Raw genomic sequence first — 21519 nt, 5'->3', positions numbered from 1 at the left:
AGGCTAGCATAATGGGAAGGGAAATTACAGTTTGTAAGTATAAAAACCATTAGAAAATGTCCCTATTTAGCAGATCTTGGTAGATTACAAATTGTAATCCGTTACTGGTTACAGAGATTACATAATAAAAATTGTAGTTAGTAATGTAATCTAGGTTACTTGTTTTGGGTAATGTATCCTGACTACTTTTTAGATTACTTTGTATTAAAATTTGTTTTAAGCTTATCATCAAATGTATCATATTGATATAAAAAAGTCAGAAAAAGAGAAGTGTATTCCATTTTTTATATCAACATCATAAAATGCATTATACATTACATTAAACCAGTGTTTCCCAAACTGGGCATAATATAAGAACTGCAGTAGGTTTGTTAGTTGATAAAAAGTAAATTATTCCCAAAATCCCAAGACATAGAAGAAAAGATTCAGAAGAATCTATTCTGTATGGACCCTGAATATAACTAGGTCCGGCGGGCCGTAAAAACTACTTAGACAAGAAACAGGCTTGAAATTCCAACAAAATGAAACTTCCTATACCAAAAGAAATTTTTGACATTTACTCAGATACATATACATATATTCATATATATATATATATAAAACTGTAAACAAATTGATTTTGAATTGTAACATACACTGCTGTTCAAAAGTTTGGGATCTGTAAGATTTTTAATGTTTTTAAAGAAGTCTTTTCTGCATCAAGGCTGTGTTTATTTGATTGAAGATGCAGAAAAAACTGTAATATTGCGAAATATTAATTTTTTAATATACTTTAAAATAAAAGTTATTCTTGTGATGCAAAGCATGCTGAATTTTCAGCAGCCATTAGCATCATGTCACACTGAAGACTGGAGTAATGATGCTGAAAATGCAGCTTTGCATCACAGAAATAAATTATATTTTAAAGTATATTAAACAGTATATAAACCATTAACCATTATAGAAAACCATTAAAATGCAATAATATTTCATAATATTACTTTTTTTTGTGTTTTAATCAAATAAATGGAACTTTGATCAGCATAAGAGACTTCTTTTTTTTTAAAAAAAAAAAAAAAAAACATTGAAAATGTTACTAATCTTATTCATTTAAACATTACATTAACCCAGTGTTTCCCAAACTGAGCATAATATAATATCTTCAAAGGGTTATTGAGTTGATAAAAAGTGAATAATTAAATAATTAAAATGTAAAATAAAAAAATAGTTAAACCCTCAAACACTAAATAGAAATATTTTATTTTCATTGTGTGAATAATATGTAATCAGTATCTGATTATGCGTATTTTAAAATGTAAAAAGTACATCAGTTTTGAAATCTGATTACCTAATCTAGATTACATGTAATCAATTAATGCCTATAATGATAGAAATACTAGTATCATGTGTGTACCTACTTAACCATATTTTGGGGACAGATTTGTACCCAAAAGTGAGCAAAACCTGACAAAATCCCCCAAAAAACCCCTTTGGAGACGTCCTCATTTGTAAAACTGGTATCAAAATAAAGTAAATATTTTATTTTTTTCAAATTGTAAAAATGCAGAATGTTTTTTTGTGAGTGTTAGGGGTAGGTTTAGGTTAAAAAATGTATAACTATCCGTATATAAAAACAATACGATTCTATGTATTGCCCCCATTTAGATAGCTAAGTAAACGCGCGCGCGCGTTTTTCATTCTTCCTCCGTCCTCGTGTGTGCCACTACAACTACCACAATCCTTTGTAAAATCCAGTGAGCCAATGAAATGCAAGAGTGGGCGGGATTCTATGACATCACTACAAGCGCCCAGTCGCTGACCAATAGGGCTTGAATTCTCCAGGAGGAGGACAATCGCCTTTCATGCTCACAGCATTGTAACATTTTTCCCTGGCCGATGCTTGTATGCTTGTTTTTGTCCTGTGCACGTTTAACTTCCTTAAAAATTCATTCATATAGTCCAAATCCGAAATAGCCGTACGGGTTCATCATCGCTTCTGCACTCGACCCTTCCTGAGTCGGCTCATCTTTTTATGCCTGATCTATTGGGATTCAGAGTGGGTGTTGTCACAGGACAATGATCGAGAGACCCGACTCAGCTGTTTCCAGCGTTGCAGTGAGTACAATTTTAATGCATTTACCCAAATATGTCCAGAAAATATATTTGAAGCACATCTGGCGTATGGATTCATGGATTTGCATGGTGGTGGGCGAATTGATTCCTAGCGTGACTGTCCCTCTGATCATCTGTGTGTTATGGCAAGCCGATTTCACATTTATTCCTTAAAGTAACTACCATCTGTTTGACTACAAATTTACCAATAATTATTCTGTAGATACTAGTGCATATTCCAATGTTATCTAGTATGCTACATATTCAAGTAGTAGCTAGTAACTAGTACTCTGCTAGTCACTATTCCGAGTGGCAAGTCACTAATTCTGTGGTACTGGTAACAAACTGCAAATTCTGTGGTAATGTGTGTTTCATTTAGCAGTTGTTTGTAGTACTAGTAAAAAAATAACAACAACAGTTGGAATAAATACAATACACAGATTCCCATAGAATTTAATAGATGGTTTGCACTTATATCATGGTTTTGTCAGTTACCCAGTTAGCAGCAATATTGGCGATACTCGGATGTAAACAACACCACTGACTGCACGGTTAATGTACTACTGATTACATTATTTTGCTAATTTATGCTGTCTAAACCACAGAAAAGAAACATGTGGAAGCTGTTAAATAATATAGAGAAGGACTTAGTAAGCAGGAAAGGGTGCAATATTTTGATAAACCAAAGTCAATGGGTGGTAAAGATGCGTACAAGCAGTTTTAATTAAGATTTTAGCTTAATATTTAACCTACCTGACTGGAAATGATAAAAACAAACGCAAATGTTGCCAAGATTTTTGCCCTGGAAATTCTGGTTCAGTTTGGTCAACCACAAATGCCCTTTGCTCCTCAGATAGTTTTTTGCACTCTTTTCCTTGATTTGTTATAACTTTTGACAGTCTGTAGTACTCCAAATATTTTTCCTAGTCTAACCGATTAGTTCATCCCAAAACATGACAATAATTAACCATTTTCAGCAGAAATAATTATCAAAATATGCAAGTTTCATTTGTTTCAGTAGCATTATTTACATTCAGTGCTGCAAATATGGCTGATTCACGACCAATCATGAAAACACTCTGTATTTGCAAGTAAACTTGATTAGTAAAGGAATAAGTCCTACAAGTCTCTTCACTATTAAATTAATTGAAATTCTACTTTAGAAATTAAAACTAAATACTAATTACATAAAAGTAGATGCTAGTTATTTTTAAGAAGTTAATGTGAAAATAGCTTGCCATAATGTAGTGTCTATAAGCTTGATCCAAAGCTCACTGGTTGCTGTTTTTTTATTGATAAACAACTATTGATAAAGTGAATTATGTCACATGTGCCTTAGCTCATGTAGTAAAACGGTGTAACCGTATGAAAAGTAAGACACAAAGCGATCAGTATTATGTTTTTAGACACAAACAGCCCCAGCATTTTAAACATTACTCTCTATCAGTAAAAGTTTCTTCATACCATGCTGAAGGCATATGGTGAATCACATATATTTTAAAATTGAAACTGCCTTTTTTGGGCCCTGTTGCAGTTGAGGCCTCACACAGGTAATAATATATTATTAACGTTGACCTCAGGACAGATGATTGTGATTGCAGATGCATGCAAATGTGTTTTTGGAGTGAAATATTTGGACTGTTAATAGCTGTTTGGAGCAGTTAATGAGAATGACGGGCTCTAAACATGATGCGCAGCTCTCTTGCAGAGAGCAGTGAGTGGAGATGCATTTCAATGGGGTTAGAAAGAGAACAGCAGCCAAAAACTGTCACCAAGCATATATCACAATCCCATTTGTGTGAACTTGAAGGAAACTAACTTCATATGTCTGCTTAAAATCAACATGGGGCCATTTGGTTTGCAGTAATTGCAAAAATAGCTCAGTCAAGTTGGCTCCAAGAAGAGGTCTAGCATCATTTTTTTGCAGATGACAGTTGATATTATACAAGTTTATACATTTTAATACTTTTAAGTGCTTTTTGGGGCCACTGTATTTAGGGTCCTCATCAACTGGGTTATACATCCTTCAAAGGATGAATGAATGGCATAGATGTTAAACCTATTCTGAATAGTAAGCTTGTGAACACCCACACTGTTTCCCACCTACGCTCTTTGCATCGTTCAATCTGTCCTGTTCTCCACATTGCACGTTTGAGTTGGGGTGCTAACATGGAGAGAGGTTCGATAATCAATGATTTTATACACCCATTTGGTCAGATGTTTTGTTGTTTGCCATGTCGGGCCATGACATCAATCTTAGAGTTATGTAAGAGCGCTTCAAGAGTGGAAGCATGGAAAATGCCCTGAGCTGTTCACAGAGCGTGGCTATTTATAGACTGCTGTATGAATTATATAGTATAGTTTTGAGGATTCTGTTGCATTTTACGCTGCAAACTGTCAGAAGTTTCATATCTAATCCATTTTGATATTTTGTTCTTTTAAGAGGATAGTTCACACTCAAATAAAATGGTCATTTATTTATGCATATTGTTTCAAGGCTGTATGATTTTTCTAGAAATGCACTGATATTCAAATTCTAGCCAATACCATAAGCTGATAAATATTTTCAGATAATTGTGTTATGCCTAATAACTGATAAATAGCTATGCTGAGTTATAAGAGATGAGCATGTTACATTAACAGTCTTTGGGCAATAATTTTTCTACTTATTCAGTATAGACGATATGGTACCGATATAACTTGCATCTCTAATGATTTTTCTTACCGAGCATGTTTTTTCTTTCTTTAAAAAAAAAAAAAATAAATAAAATGCAGAAATTGCCATTGCAACATTGTAATATAAAATATGAAAAAAAAAAAAAAAAGTAATATAAATGTGAAAACAGAGAAAATAAGATTATTTATTCTTGAAAGAAAATCATTAGAGTTGCACGTTACATCAGTACTATATCGGTTATTGGCCGATAATTTTTCTAATTTATGAGTATCGCCTGATAAAGAATATGGTACCAATGTAGCATGCATCTCTAATGATTTTCTTTCCAAGCATGATTTTCTTTAATATAGAATACTAAAATTGCTATTGCAACATTGTAATGCACAATATGAAAAAATAAAGAAAACATATTTTTTTGTGTTTTTCTAAAAATTGCATTTAACAGTATTATTAAATTGTTTAAACATTACCTTTAAGTTACTGTTACATAATGGAAAGGGTAATATAAATGAAAAAACTGCAAAAATAAGATGATTTATTCATGAAAGAAAATCATTAGGGTTGCACATCACATCATTGCCATATCGGTTATTGGCTGATAATTTTTTTCTAAATTATTGGTATTGCTTAATAACAAAATGTTATGTTAGATTTTTCTAAAACGTCCATTTAACAAAAATATGTTTTTTTTAAATATATTTTTTCTAAAGACCGCACACTATTATTTACTTAATATTTTAAGATGAACTTAAAAATACATTATTTGTTCTTGAAAGAAAATCATTAAAGTTGCATGTTACATTAGTACCATATTGGTTATTGCCTGATAAAAGGAAAAATATGGGAAAAAATATTTTTGATATATTTCTAAAGATTGCATTTAACAGTATTATTAAATTAGTGTTTAAAAATTAACGTAAAGTGACTGTTAGATAATAAAAAACGTCATATAAATGTTTTCCTGAAAGAAAATCATTAGAGATGCATGTTACGTCAGTACCATATGGGTTATTGACTGATAATTTTTCAAATTTATCGGTATCACAGATAAAGAGTATGGTACCGACGTAACGTGCCTCTCTAATTATTTTCTTTTCAAGCATGTTTTATTTTAAATAACATACAAAAAAGTGCAACATTGTAATGTACAATATGAAACAATAATATATATATTTTTAAAATATTTTTCTAAAATATCATTACATCAGTACCATATCGGTTATTGACTGAGAAGGGTTTTAATTTATTGGTATCGCCCGATAATCAGTTTAGTACTGATGGAACATGCATTTCTAATTTTTTTTTTTTTACCTTGTCATGTTCATTCATTCAGGCCAAAAATAGTTAAGTCACCCTGATAACTGTAGCCCTCCCCATTCAAAATATCTCTCTCTAAATGATCAGCATGGCCCCTACTAGTTAGTTTTCCATTGGCCTACCATGCATGAGAAGTTCAGTGGACCCAAAGCAGAGAGATCAATTGTGTTTGCCTCGCCTAGCGTTTGCTTCAGCGCTGTGCTTCCGAGAGCATGAGATTACAAGAGATGGAAAGCGACGGAGAGAAAGGGATGGAGGAGCACGAGAAAGACTTACAGCTGGACAAGGCGCTGGCTGTGATCTGGAGCGAAATTCACTGTCTCCATGACGACATTGAGTTCATGATGGATTTGATACGAAACGTAAATGAGCATGTGGGCTTCACCTCATCCTCCCTTCCCCAACCTCTTGGTTTCCCAAAGTTTGTGTTTGGGCTAGAAAACCGCTAAACTTCCTAGTCCGCCGGTGTGTTGCTTTCATATGTACTTATCCTCAAATTAGCAAAATTCCGTGTTACCCTTTGTTGTGGTTCCCTTGTATGTGAGAGTAGGAGATAAGGAGACTATGCCAAGTCATTATCCACTGTAACTAATGTTAATATTAGCATAGCCTTTAATATCTTTCCTCTGAAGTCCTCCTGAGCCCTGTTTTGAGAGGGATAACTGTAATGGAGGAGCTGTTCTGCTCTTTAATCAGTGGAATGTGGAGTAAAGCTGTGTTCTCTTCCAGCAGAGGAATCTGGAGGGTTATGTCGGCTTCGCCAACCTCCCCAACCAGGTGTACAGGAAGTCCGTGAAGAGGGGGTTTGAGTTCACACTCATGGTTGTCGGTAAGTCGCAAAATTCTTTTGCTCACCTGTGAGAAAGTCATTCTGCGGATTGAATTTTTAAAGATTTTAGGTACAATTGAAGTCAAAAGTTTACATACACCTTCCAGAATCTGCAAAACGGTAATTATTTTACCAAAAAAAGAGGGATCATACAAAATGCATGCTATTTTTTTATTTAGTACTGACCTGAATTAGATATTTCATGCAAAAGATGTTTACATCTAGTCCACAAAAGAAAATAACAATTGAATTTATAAAAATGACCCTGTTCAAAATCCTTTAGGTGCCACAATTTCTTTGGATTTTCAGCATTTTTGTATTTTTTGAACCCTTTCCAACAATGACTGTATGATTTTGAGATCCACCTTTTCACACTGAGGACAACTGAGGGACTCAGTTGCAACTATTACAGAAAGTTCAAACGCTCACTGATGCTTCAGAAGGAAACATGATGCATTAAGAGCCAGGGGGTGAAAACTTTTGAAAAGAATGAAGGTGTGCACATTTTTCTTATTTTGTCTAAATATCTTTTTTTTTCATTTAATACTTCCCTTTGAAAGCTACAGAAGATACTTACATGTTTCCTAGAAGACAAAATAAGTTAAATTTGCCCTGATCTTCAAATTTCAAAAGTTTTCACCCCTGGCTCGTAATGCATTGTGTTTGCTTCTGAAGCATCAGTGTATCTGTAATAGTCCCTCAGTTGTCCTCAGTGTGAAAAGATGGATCTCAAAATCATACAGTTAAAAAACATCAGCGATTAAATGGAAAAGTCTTTTCACCTACATGAGGACCACAAACGGCACTAGTTTTGTACAGTGACACATAAAATGAGATCGCTCTGGTTTGTTGTTTGATTTAAGTGAATAATTTGTGTCGCTTTGAATGAAAGTGTTTTTGCTGATGAACGACTGAGTAAATGCCCTCATACAAGAGTAGATAGATGAGAACCGTTTGGATGATCAATACTGTTGTCACCATTGCACTGTCTCTATGGTTTGAATGCTGTGACTAAAGCTTTATTGGAAATATGGATCTGGGTGACATAACTGCTGCAGAGCGCTTCGTCATAGTAACTGGGTTTGTGTCTGCTAGCATTTGCGGTGGGGTTGCTTTCCAGCTCTGGTGTGAAATAATCACTTTATATTTTCTGTTCCTCTATTCCTCTTCCAAGTTTTTAGTCATTCTAGGTTTTCGTCTCTCACTCATTGCCTTCCTCTATTATATAGGCTAGTTGTCTAGTTTGTGGTTTCCTGTTTGGTAAACCAGCCTTTTGAGATACTTGTACTGGTGCCAGGAGTTCAGCCGCACTAGTCTTTGTAGAAGGCTAGTCGTGTTGCCTTCAAGGTAAACTGTTTCAGCTCAAACTTAGTTTGCTGTGCTCCGTTAATGGGATAGTTCACCCAAAAATTAAAATTGTCATTAATTACTCTCTCTCATGTCACTCCAAACCCGTTAAGACCTTTGATCCGAGAGTTTTCTGACCCTGCGTAGACAGCAACGCAACTGACCCGTTCAAGGCCCAGAAAGGTAGTAAGGACATTGTTAAAATAGTCCATGTGACATCAGTGGTTCAACCGTAACGTTATGAAGAAGAAAATCGCTCATTTTTGTTTTCTTCGCATAAAAGGTATTCTCATAGCTTCATAAAATTACTGTTGAACCACTGATGTCACATGGACTATTTTAATGATGTCCTTGCTGGCTTTTTGGGTCTTGAAAGTGTCAGTTGCGTTGCTGTCTTTTTAGGCTTCAAAATCTTGACCACCATTTACTGCCATTATAAAGTTGAAGGACCCAAAACAAGTAAATCATGGAGTAATTTTCGTTTTTGGGTGAACTATTGCTTTAATAGTCTTTCTCATTCACTGATATTGAAATTTTACCTCACATTTTACCTCAGAAACAAGTTCCCCCTCCACATAAATTCTCTCCAAACATGATTTTGCATATCTCCTTCACAGACTGGGCTAAAAAAGTGATGTAGTCTAACTATCTCAGCGTGTAATACATGTATTAAGGTCTAGCTGGGTTTTGTATCCACTTAAAACGCTCTTCAACCACGTCCAACGGCCTTTGAACGGACAGAAGCGAAAACTGTCGTCTTGTTCTCTTGTCACTCATCCTGACAGACACCACAGGGCTTTGGCTGTGGACTCCATTTTTCCCTCCAAAATTTCAGGGAGGAAAAAATCTGTTTCCTGTCTTTTCTCTCTTCTCAGTCTCCCTTGTGCTTTTTTCCACAAGCATTTCCTTTCTTGAGCTTTCCCTCTCAAACCAGCTGGCAAAATGTTTCTTCAGGGAGAAAACGCTGGAAAATGTGAAGAGTTTTAGAGGTTCGCTTTTCAAGTTGAGTTATCTGAGGCGTGTTTGAGGTGCAAGAACAGGCCACAAAAAGTTTCAAGTGAAATAAAATCTTGTAGTCTTGTTAAAAATATGGTTTAGTCTGTACACTGTCTTTTATAACGATTATTCAAGCTGTGTAGTAGACTTCACACCTGTACAAGCAATGAATAGAAAAAATCATACAATTTCACGCATGTTTTTGTTAATTGCGCTGTTTGCATTCCTTCACAGTAAAAACTCAGACAGCTGTGTTTGGACAACTTGAAATGTTTTAAGTGATGATTTTTTCAGTCAGTATCTTAAGTCTTCAGACCTGACTTGTTGTTGAATTCCATGTCATTCAGAGATATTTTCGACTACACAGCAGCAATTTGTCTGGTGTGGCTGCACTTGCATAGCTACCGCTAGGAGCTGCCATTTTTCTCATACGTTAACATGCTGTAGGTCCGTTTAAAAGATCCCTGGCTGAAATACGGACACACATAGGGAGGAGATTTTAATCCCTGGATTATGAAGCCAAAGCTTCCCCTCTCAGGCCTGCCAACAGGTCGTCTAACAACCCGGTCATGAAGCTAAGCCTGTCAGACAGTCTTAGCCCACACATGCTAATGTATCCGCCAATGCACAAACAAACACTGGCGTATCTCTGGGTTTTCAAACAAACACTCTTTTAAAGTTGAATTCAGGCTGAATATGAGAATATTTTAAGTTTGTTTGTGTCTTTTGCGTCAGACTTGCGTTCTCAGCTCTCGACGGCTATGAGGGTGTGAAGTAAAGTAACACCATTATGCTAATCCTCTCGCACTCTCTAGAAGCCATTTATGAGTTTTATTAAGTTGGAGAGATCATTGTTTAGATGGGATTTTAGAAATTAACAATAAGAAGTTTGACAGTATTAAAGATATGTGTTTTTGTTTAACTACCTCCTTTGAATAATTGAATCTCTAAGGTTTTTTCCCTCAGTTGTACAAGATTCAAAACTAGCGACAGTGTTGACACTTGCAAATTTAACTGCTCTCTTTTACTGTCCTGTCCTTGGTATCTTTTTTTTCTTTCTTTTTCATATCTGTGTAGGTGTCTTGTGATTGTACCGTGTCGTGTCTGAAAATCCAAAAATACCTCAACAAATATAATATTTAAAAAATTATGTGTGATGGTAGAAATGTGTAAAGTGGCTATTCTGTTTCCAGTGCAGATGCTAATTATTGAAATGACTTAGCTTTTGACTTATTTATTTATTTGTTTATTACAGATTCTAGATGTATTTATTTGTTATGAATCGTCTGACATAATTTAGTTTTATTTTTGGTATACACTACCAGTCAAAAGTTTTTGAACACTAAGATTTGTAATGTTTTTTTAAAGAAGTCTCTTCTGCTCTCCAAGCCTGCATTAATTTGATTCGAAGTACAGTAAAAACAGTACATTTTTAAAAAATATATTTTTACTATTTGTATGTGCTTTCTATTTGAATATATTTTAAAATGAAATTTATTCCATTGATCAAATCCAAATTTTCAGCATCATTACTCCAGTCTTCAGTGTCACATGATCCTTCAAAAATCATTCTAATATGCTGGTTTGCTGTTCAAGAAACAATTTTTATTTTATTTTATTTTATTTTTTTTATTATTATTATTATTATTATTTAAACAGTTAAGTAATTTTTTTCAGGATTCTTGATAAGTAGAAAGATTCAAAGATCAGCAATCATCTGAAATAAAAAGTTTTTGTAACATTATACACTATACCATTCAAAAGCTTGGAGTCAGTACATTTATTTATTTATTTATTTATTGAAAGTATAGAAATTAATACTTTTATTTAGCAAGGATGCTTTAAATGGATCAAAAGTGATGATAAAGACATTTATAATGTTACAAAAGATTTCTGTTTCTTTCTATTCATCAAAGAAACCTAAAAACATCCTCAGCTGTTTTCAACATAATGATAATAATTAATGTTTTTGAGCAGCAAATCAGCATATTAGAATGATTTCTTAAGGATCATGTGACTGAAGTAATGATGCTAAAATTCAGCTTTGAAATCACAGGAATAAATGTAATTTTAAAATCTATTCAAATGGAAATTTTATTTTAAATAGTAAAAATATTTCAAAATTTTACTATTTCAATTTTACTGTTTTTCTGTACTTTGGATCAAATAAATGCAGGCTTGGTGAAAAAAAAACCATAAATCTTACTGTTCAAAAACGTTTGACTGGTAGTGTAGTTTTTACAGCTGTAAAAACAGTAATATTGTGAAATATACTTAAATAAATGTTTTAAAATAGTAAAATCATTGTGCCATTTTTTTTTTTTCAGGATTCTTTGATAAGTAAAAAACTCAAAAGATCAACATTTTTTTTTTAAATAGAAATCTTTTGTAACATTCTAAACTGTCACTTTTTTGATTAATTAAATCCATCAATTTTTTTAAAAATAAAAGTTCATTTCTTTCAAAAATGATCTTACTGTTCCCAAAGTTTTGAATAGTACTCTATATGTATATACCATATTTAACCATATTTACCATATAACCATATTTACTCACAATTTACTACAAATAATACCACAGTAATTTATTATGTGTACGTGTTATCCAAAATACTTGGGTTTTCATTTGTATAATCCACCAAATCCATATCCCAGTCTGCTTTTGAAGTGACTGATTGTTCATTTAGTTACTGTCATCTTCAACTTATTTAGAAAAATGATTCTGAATCATTGCAAAACATTGTAATAGTGTCACAGTACGGGAAGTGAAGTGTTTAAACGAACTGCGTCATTTCAACCACAAGTTTCAGATCTCTAATGAGAGTATGCAAAATATGTTTTAGGTCTCAGAAACATTAAATCCTGGTGTAGGTTCTTGGAAAGCTGTTTTGGACGTTCTGAGAAATCACAACCCCAGTAGTATAATGTGGAAAGTGTGTCTTAGCCAGGGTCCCCTGAAGTGTCCATGTGGTCAACATACCGACTTTGAGTTGTGTGAAGACTGCAATGAATGAGAAAAATGCCTTTTGGAGAACTATTACTCTACAACTTGAAGCATTTCTCAAAGCAGATTCAGAATAAAAATGCATTTGGCAGAAAATAGTCCATAGCTTAGAGAGTCTCTCATTGCCGTTGGGGAAAATCTAACTAATTTCCACTATATCTGTGTGTGAGTATGTATGCTGATCGTGCACGTGCAGTGTGTAACATCACACGTGTCACCTCATGGATCTTATTTTCTATGTAGGTCAGATTGATTTTCTTATTTGAAGTGACTTGCGTGTGTGTGTGTGTGTGTGTGTCTATAGAAGTTTTTTCAAAGCGTTGCTGATTGTTATCTCAGGCTGTTCGGAGATGAACTCTGACCTTTGTTGCCAAACAATGGATCTTATCACTACAGGAGCCCCTCTCTGCAAACCAGTTAAACACACACTTGCTATCACACTTGCATTCTCACGTTATTTAAAATCAGTAGAGTGTGTACTAAATACTTGATCCAAGTGTTTTCTGAGCTTACTAGTTCAAATTAAAATAGTTTGTTCTGCTGTTTATTTGTAACGCCAATTCAGCTTTGTTTATGTGTTGGGGTAGTGGGCCTCTTTTTCGCTCTCTGTCCGCAGTTTGTTAAAGAGTTAAGCAACTGTATGGTAGAAGAGCCTCTTTTATGAGGGGAAAAGAGTGAGTGAGCAAGCAGAAGAGACAGTGAGAGAGTAAGAGATGGGATAGCTGGGATTGGATGGGGGCAGGGTAGTGGAAAAGGGGCGGAGGTGAGGGGTTGTCAGGATATCTGAGCCCGGTAATGGACCCTGGGGTGCTTTCTGGCCCAGAGCGTGATGACAGGAAGAGGTAAAAGATGAAAGTCAAGAAGAATGTGTGGAATCTCTTGGAAAGTTTGTCTATTTGTCCCAGACCTCCCATTCACCCGTCTATTTATGGTAGTAGCAATTAATAAGCGTAGAAAAGTAATCTTAATAGGGAAGTTTGGTTCATTGATGATTGATTAATTCATAAAGCACTTTTCTAAAAGTAACCCTGGACTACAAAATCAGTCATAAGGGCCATTTGAGGTTTATACATCATTTGAAAGCTAAATAAGTTTTCCATTGATGTATGGTTTGTTAGGACAATATTTGGTCAAGATACAACTATTTAAAAATCTGGAATCTGAGAGTGCAAAAAAATCTAAATATTGAGAAAATCGCCTTTAATGAAGTATTTAGCAATGCTTATTCTAATCAAAAATTAAGTTTTGATATATTTACAGTAGAAAATTTGTCTTCATGGAACGTGATCTTTACTCAATATCCTAATGTTTTTTGGCATGAAAGAAAAATTGACAATTTTGACCCATACAATTGGCTATTGCTACAAATATACCCATGCTACTTATGACTAGTTTTGTGGTTCAGGGTCACAAATTATTAAATGGATAGTTTAGCCAAAAATTAAAATTCTGTCATCATTTACTTGCCTTTAAACACAAAAGAAGATATTTTGAAGAAACTTGGGAACCAAACAACATTTTGACTTTGAATTATATGAACCCTTTGACATGAATTTTATGAACAAAAACACTAAGGCATTTCTTGAAATATCATATTTTATGTTCTGCAAAAAAAAAAAAAGAAAAGTTTTGTCATTTGTGTTATTTTAGTTATTAATATAGTAAATTTAAATGAAAGCTGAATATTTATATAAAATGTGTATTTTCAGTGTTTTTTTTTAATTTATCTTTAATTTTCATTTAAGTTTTTATTTAAGTTTAAGATTTTTAGTTGTTATAGTACTTATTTTAGAACCTATTTTATGTTAGTTGCCAATGATTAGTTGAGTTGCAAAGCCGCAAAAGTCACAATTAATCAAAAAATTAATTAAAATAAACTAAAGCAAAAGTTGCGATTAATCGATTTAAAATAAGTTTATGTTTGCATACTATATGTGTGTACTGTGTATATTTATTATGTATGTATAAATACACACATACATGTATATATTTAGAAAAAAAAATGTTTTATATGTAAAATATTTATATTTATATACAATATAAATTATATACAAGTGTTTACATACAATACAAATACATACATACAAATATTTAAAAATACAATGTATTTATATATACATAATAAATATACACAGTACACACACACAGTATACAAACATAAACTATTTTGAATCGATTAATCTCAACTAATCGTTTTGCAGCTCTACAATTTTTCAAATTTTGGGTGAAATACAACAATTTTTCTCAAACTATCTAAAAGACATTTTCACTGGACTTACTTTATCATCATACTGCATGAAACACTGGTGACTCAAATGCTTTTGAACACCATTCACCCTTACTTTTTCAAGCTAAATGCAAACTGTGTCAAACTGGGTCAGGAAGTGATGCTAGCTTGCGCCTTTTATTCTAAAATGTCTGTTCGCCTTATAGCCTGTCTGGGTGTAGTTCAGCGTAAAGCCGGTGGAAATAGGGTCTATTTATCCGCACTGTGGTTGTGCCAGTCTATTAGCACTGCTTTAGACTTCTTCCTCTGTGTAATGGTTTTCCAGTGTCTCTGTTTGTCCCCACTGGAGAGTCACATGTGCTATATCCCTTTTGACTGGAGTAGTAAAAGAAAGACTGTAAAGGGACCGAAATGAGACAGGGAGGTGAGTTCGCTTCATTCATCCATGGGTCTGATAAAGGTCAGCCAACTGTGAACTAGACCTGGATCCTTGCTGTGTGACTGAAGCATCTCGTTTTCAAAGATCATGCGGACCGATATTTAATTAAAAGAGGGGATGAGGCTAATTGGGTCTGGCTTTGCCCTGAGGGGGTGAGAGGGAGAGAGAGGGAGAAACAGGGCGTTAGAGATATCTGGAGCTGGAGGCGCTTGCTAATCTACTTATTCTCACCCGTTAAAGCGGTGGCATCAGGATTTCATGAATACATCCTGCTGTGCGTGTGTGTACTACTACTAGTGTGAGGTTTCTGTAAAGCACAAACTTCTGGAAATGGTTTGAGCAATCATATTTGCAATGAATTTTAATTTTTGTATGTTTTCACAAACATTTTATATAGTTTTAACCAGCTACAGAAATCATAAGTAAATTGTAACAATAATAACAACAATCTTTTTTTCGTTATATTTATGAAAAGTATTTTTGTGATCTGAATGGTCTCATTGTATTTTTGTCTTCATTTTGGGACTATATTTAACTTTTATAGGCCCCTATGATTTCCATTATGTGGAAAAGTCGGACAGAATCACAGAATCTGGTCATAAAAATGAATTTACTGTATAAAGCGGAATATCATAGAATTTGACAAATTTTGGATGAACAAGTCAAAAGTAGGTCAGTATATTTAAATCAAAACATGATACAGACTAGTGTCTGTGAATGTTAAGCTGCAAAAAATAATATTTAAATACGAACCTGCATGTTATGCATATATCTGTGTGAATGAATGACGCAGACGTGCGATTTTTGTTTACTACACACATACTGAAGCACACGTGATGTTTGCAGTGTTTTTAGCCTCTGCTGTCTTAGTTTATGAGTGAACACATGAACATGATGTCTAGAACTGCATGAGCATTTTACAGTTTTTGAGAAAAAATGTTGTCATAAAAGTCTTCACAGAAAGCCGTCAAAATAAAGGTTTGGTTTAACTTGAAGAAACTGTGACAGAAACTTATTACTTAATATGATAATAGTACTACTACATTATTAGTAGAGAAACTATTTACCAGAATTCATTTACCAGAAAAATATAAATACGCAGTATTTCTGAAAATAAATAAATAAATAAAATAAAAATAATTTATTTTTTTATAAAATCAATTAATTAAAGATGCTTTTGATTATTGGTGAAATCCAGATCATTAATGGAAAACGCAGAATTAAAAAAAAAAAAAAAAAAAAAAAAAAAAATCCAGAAAAATTAAAATGGGAAAAACTGAATTTTGGTGAAAAAATAACAGATTTCATAGGGCCCTACTTTTCTTTTTTCTTTGGTCCTTTTTTATGCTTTTTAACGGACAGGACAGTAGAGATTGACAGGAAAGCATGGGATGGAGAGTTGGGAACGGGATTGGCAAAGGACCACGAGTTGGGATTCGAACTCGGGTCGCCAGAGGTACAGTTGCACTATATGTCAGTGCGCTAGGCTATCAGCACCAACAGGGCCCTACTTTTCAACTTAAAATTCTGAACTTTTACCTGTATAAATGTTTTTATAATTTACTAAAACTATTAAAAAGTATTTAAAAAAAAAACAACTGAAATACAGCTGAAATAAAATATAAATATTGGTAAAAAGAATCCTAAAATTAGACTCTAGTAACTAACTGAAATAAGTTTAAGTAATAAAATTTACAAAAATAAATTAAAACTAAGTAGAATATTAATAAAAACGACAGGAACACAAAACAAAATTATTAGTTGTTGTTACATGGCTCCCATTAAAATGCCAGTGTAAGTGCAGACAGACCAAACACTTCTCTGTCTCTTTTTATCCATCTCTCCTCCCCCCTTTCCTTCTCTTCCACTGGTCGCCTCAGTTTCAGGTTGCTGACGTCCTCTCATCTTCTCCCCCCACCCACACACAAAGATGCTCTTACAGTCCAGTCACTCTGTCTTGTTTAGGTAAGTCTTTGTAGCCTGAGGCACGGAGGAGTAAATTTACTTAGCAGACAGAGGGTGGGTTTGGTGTCTGTGTGTTATCTCTGGCATAGCACAGAGAATCTTTAAAGTGTGTGTGTGTCCAAATGTTGAACTGTTTTGGCTACATAGGACACACTGGTAACAGCTTGAAACTGATTAATGTTGTAATTAAGATTGTAATATTTTAATATTAGCTTAACAATCCAATCAAATATCAATGAATACATCAACTATTTACCAGTCAATATTTGGTTTCTTCTTGGTAAATGTCCATTTAGGACTTGGTATAGTAAATGCATAAGAAAAGATTTGGAAGCTCAGAAGCTGAGGATCATCAGTGGGAAGTTTGTTTATTGAGAGAAGAGGCTTTCAACACCCCCATCTGAAACCTAGGATCAAGCTTGTGTCAAGAACGTGGAGTGAGAATGTGTATTTGAGTGGGTGAGGATGGTGTACATTGGTGGTCTGTTCTGCCAGATGAGCCCAAGCGTTCCCTTCCCCCAACTCAAAAATGACAGCCTTTTGCTCATCAGTAAAGAGTGGAGCTGGCTAGAGGGAATGGAGCGAGCAATGTTTTATTTCTTCTCTCTCTCACTCCTCTTCTTTGTCCACAACATTTTCCCAATACACCCATGAATCTGCTGTCATTCGATTGCTGTCCTCAAGAAGAAGCTATTCAAGTTCTGGCCAGGGTCCCACATGTGCCATTGGTTGGCTCAAAAACAACAAACTAATTGTGTGTTTCTGTGTGGGTGGATGGATGTGAGAAAGCTTGAGAAAGAATCTCATATTCATCACCTCCTGTTTTTAAGTATGGGTGTCTCCGTCTGTCTCTTGCGTTTGGCATTTCATCCTGGCACAAGTAAAGCACAGCCACTTAACATTTTTGTTTGCCGCTTTCCTGTTTTAGGTGAGTCTGGACTGGGCAAATCCACGCTTATCAATTCCCTCTTTCTGACAGACCTGTACTCCAAAGACTACCCTGGCCCATCTCAAAGGATCAAGAAGACTGTTCAGGTATGTCCTCCTTAGATGACCTTTGACTCCTGATACTGATCCAGTGATCTTCCCTTTATCTTCCACTGTCTCTGTTAGTGTTGCTCTCTATTTCTTTCCTTACCTTTGACCCTTTATCTCCAGCCGCCATTATCTTGCACTGGCTTGCAGCCAGATGTGACATAGAGAAGCCACGAGGGAGGCTACTGAGGTCTGATTTCTTAGGCACTGTCCCAAATGGCACTCTAAAACCCCATGGTCTTCCTCTGAGTCCGCAAAAAGTGCGGATTGAGGGTGCATAGTGGCTGCAATGGATCAAACTCACGAGCACCCTCCTGAAAGCTAAAACGATGAATGGGACACCCTCCGGTCTTGTGGACTTAGTGGACATGTGCAAGCAGTGGCCATTGTAAGTCCTCAAGACCAAAAATGCATGTGAAGTGTGCCATTTGTGGCAAGGCCTTGTTCTTACCTTGGACCAGGAGTTGGCAACCTTTTTGTCGTGCCTAACTGACCCGTTCAACTGTGCAACCTTCTGCGTAACTTAGAATACAGATCTGTTTTCTTTCATGCCCCAATTTTTATGCTGCAGGAACAATTTTTGGTCTGTCCAAGTTGATTTTGTTGCCAACTTGCTATTGGCAAGTTGTGCAAGTAAACAAATCTAGTCTGCGTTATCCAGGGGTTGCACATCCAATTTGGAACCACTACACATTTAAGTATTATAGTTTTGATAGATTAGCTGCATGACTGTGAGGAAGGATTAAGCCTTACTGCATTAATCACGCACATGCACTCAAGCTTTTTGCCTCGTCAAGTTCAAGTCAACCAACACGCAAGTGCAAAGAAACAGCTGGAGTGCAGAGCACCAAGCAGGCCCAAGCAATCACAAACAGATTCTTGCTTTCTGAAGGTCCCAGGCCAGAGCAAATGCTCCCAGACTTCCCACAGCAAAGAGACAGCAGAGTTTTGACCTTATATGGATTTGATAAACAAGGCGAGAACAGATGCTGAGGCTGGAACATCAGAAATGGGGGAGGATACACTGAAAAGAGCTTGCGGTATGATGGAGTGAGTCAATTGCAGTGTTTTGAAGAGGATGGGAGGGGCAATATGAAGGGGTCTAGATTCCTCTGGAGGCAAGTAGGGTTCAGTAGAAGGTCAAGAATTTTCCCACGAAACCCAACACCCCGGCAATGACTTTCCCACCACCCTAGAGATGGGACGTGTTCCGAGGTGGCTCGGCCCTTTCTGGTGTTTTCAGTGTAGACGCTCTCGGTTCTCCTTTATCTTGATGAACAAACTCTGTCTTTGTTGACATCAAGACAAAGTTCACCGTTGAGGTTTGGATCCAAGTTGTTTTGGACACTGGTCAAGCTTGGATGACATGACATGTTAGTTCACTTGGTGTCTATTTTAAAAAGCTTTCCAGTCATGCAAATGTAAGCTCCTGTCTACATGAACAGAGAATGATCGAAGTCTCAAGAACTTTTGTACCATACTTATTTTGCAGTAACACAGGGATGTCCAGTTCCCCTTCTGAAGGGCCAGTGTCCTGTAGAATGCTTCAATTGTAATTAAAAACACTTGAACCAACTAATAAATGTCTTCAGGATTTCTAGAGCTAAACTCTGCAGGACATTGGCCCTCGAGGAGCATGATTAGACCACCCCTCCATTAACATGTCAAATCACCATTAAAATCTGACTGATAGTATAACTGGTCAGAAAATACATGTGTCTTTTGCAGCCGCCATGATAAACCCTATCTCCAATGACACCCCAAGTCCTTGCAGTCCTCCTCCAAGACCACAGTTTTATGATATAATGCCACATAGACTCTGTATATAAGTCAGCAGTGAAGACAGCCTCATTGAACAATCCTGAGCACCCTTCTTAACCTAAAATGACTAATGGGACACACTGCAGCCTCTTGGAATTCACATACACAGTGATAATTGCAAGATTGCAAGTACACATTAAGGCCCTGTCCCAAATGGCACACTTCATGTGCAGTTTCGGTCTTGATTACTCACAAAGGCCACTGCATGTGCATGTCCATTAAGTCCACGAGACCCATTTGTCCCATTTGTCATTTTAGCGCTCAAAAAGCCCCTTTGCGACTGCTATGCGCCCTCGATATGCACTTCTGCCGAGCTCCGCAGCAGACCTGACAGTCAAAGCGGCATTACGTCACAAAAGTGTGGACCCTTAGGAAGACTGTGAGGGTTTAGGGTGCCGTTTGGGACAGAGCCCAAGTCAGTGGCCCTGTCCCAATTGACACACATCATGTGCACTTTCGGTCTTGCAGACTTATAATGGCTGCCGTGTGTGCGCGTCCATGAAGTCCACAAGACATTAGTCATTTTTGCATTTGAAAGGGTGCTAGTGCTGCTATGCGCCCTCGATATGCACTTCTGCTGAGCCCGCACCGGGGGTGAGCTCTACAGCAGACTTCTACCCAACAGTCAATAAGGCATTACGCCATGAAAGTGCAGAGTCAGATGAAGACCACGAGGGTTTAGGGTGCCATTTGGGACAGAGCCTAAATCAGTGGCCCTGAATTTTAAAAGGAAAACCCCACCAAAAAAAAAAAAACATGACATAACAAAACATTTTACCCGCCAGATTGCGTTTGGGATAGTTCTGGACTAGTTTGAGTATCAATTGGGAGGGTTTTGTTTTGAACACCTGGCAACCCTGCATTAAATGCACCGTTTGGGACAGGGCTTCAAATGTGTTGATCTGTTTCCACTCATTTATTAATGAGTAGTCTGTGTACTCATCATATTGTATCTATTCACATGGATCAGCATTTAGGGGGTGCTTGTTTAGGGTTATTTGCTTTTCTCACCACTGTGCAGAAACCAACCAAACACAACTCCACATCATCTTACAGTTGAATCCAGTGAGTGTGGCATCTGTCACCCAACATCTAAACAAATCCATTCTCATTTGGAGAGGTGATGTAAAACCAAGGGACATTGCTTGCTCCCACTGGAATTCAATGAAAGATTCATCTGAGGCGGCACCTTATTGATCTCGTTGATCACATTGTTTTCTCCTGTCCTTTCCTCTTTAGACCTCATTTAACCTTCTCTGGCGTGTTCCCTAGTGGCAGGATGCCTTCTGCCATACACTTGTTCCACCATGAATACCGGTGGTATAAATTTGTCAGTCTGGCCAAAGGCCATGTTGTGATGTGTGGCTGTCTAGTCCTCTGTGGTCACTTCAGGCAGGACATAGAGACAGCCCCGAGAGTATTTATATTCCAAAACAATCTGCAGTGTTTGTCATAGCAGCCACACAAGGGCGAGTGGGTTGCGTCGAATGAAAGTCTTGACATTTTTGTGGCTTTGTGTTTCTACATTTGAATTTATTTCTTTTTCTGTGTTGTTGCAAACTGAAGTGGCCCGATGTGCCTCATAAACATCCTAGCATGAGTGAGAATGGAAGGGTTTTATTAAGGTTCACTCCACTTCACTTTCTTACATTCCCTTCATTTTTTTCTATCTCTTACTTAAGTCTCCTTACGTCTCTGAGTTTTCTCCCTCCCGATCTCTCTTCTTTTTGAAGAACTAAGAAAGGTTGTGTGGTTGTTTTTGTTAGCGACAA

At 36.0% G+C, this 21519-nt stretch overlaps 1 protein-coding gene across 2 annotated transcripts in view; it reads left to right on the top strand.

Moving 5' to 3' along the window:
* The first annotated feature begins 1815 nt into the window (after nucleotides 1-1815).
* septin15 (septin 15) overlaps nucleotides 1816-21519 on the top strand; it is a 34167-nt gene continuing 14463 nt past the window's right edge. The window contains exons 1-3 of one of the 2 annotated variants that reach the window (XM_051102076.1): nucleotides 1816-2094; nucleotides 6818-6914; nucleotides 17820-17926. In XM_051102076.1, coding sequence (XP_050958033.1) covers nucleotides 2056-2094; nucleotides 6818-6914; nucleotides 17820-17926 — 243 coding nt within the window. In that variant the 5' untranslated portion in view covers nucleotides 1816-2055. Of the gene's footprint in view, nucleotides 2095-6814; nucleotides 6915-17819; nucleotides 17927-21519 lie in introns of both variants that reach the window. The other variant, XM_051102075.1, reaches the window with a different exon arrangement.

Source organism: Labeo rohita, unplaced genomic scaffold (assembly GCF_022985175.1).
Source record: "Labeo rohita strain BAU-BD-2019 unplaced genomic scaffold, IGBB_LRoh.1.0 scaffold_197, whole genome shotgun sequence".
NCBI classification, from domain to species: Eukaryota; Metazoa; Chordata; class Actinopteri; order Cypriniformes; family Cyprinidae; genus Labeo; species Labeo rohita.
This window is presented reverse-complemented; position numbering and strand designations above follow the sequence as displayed.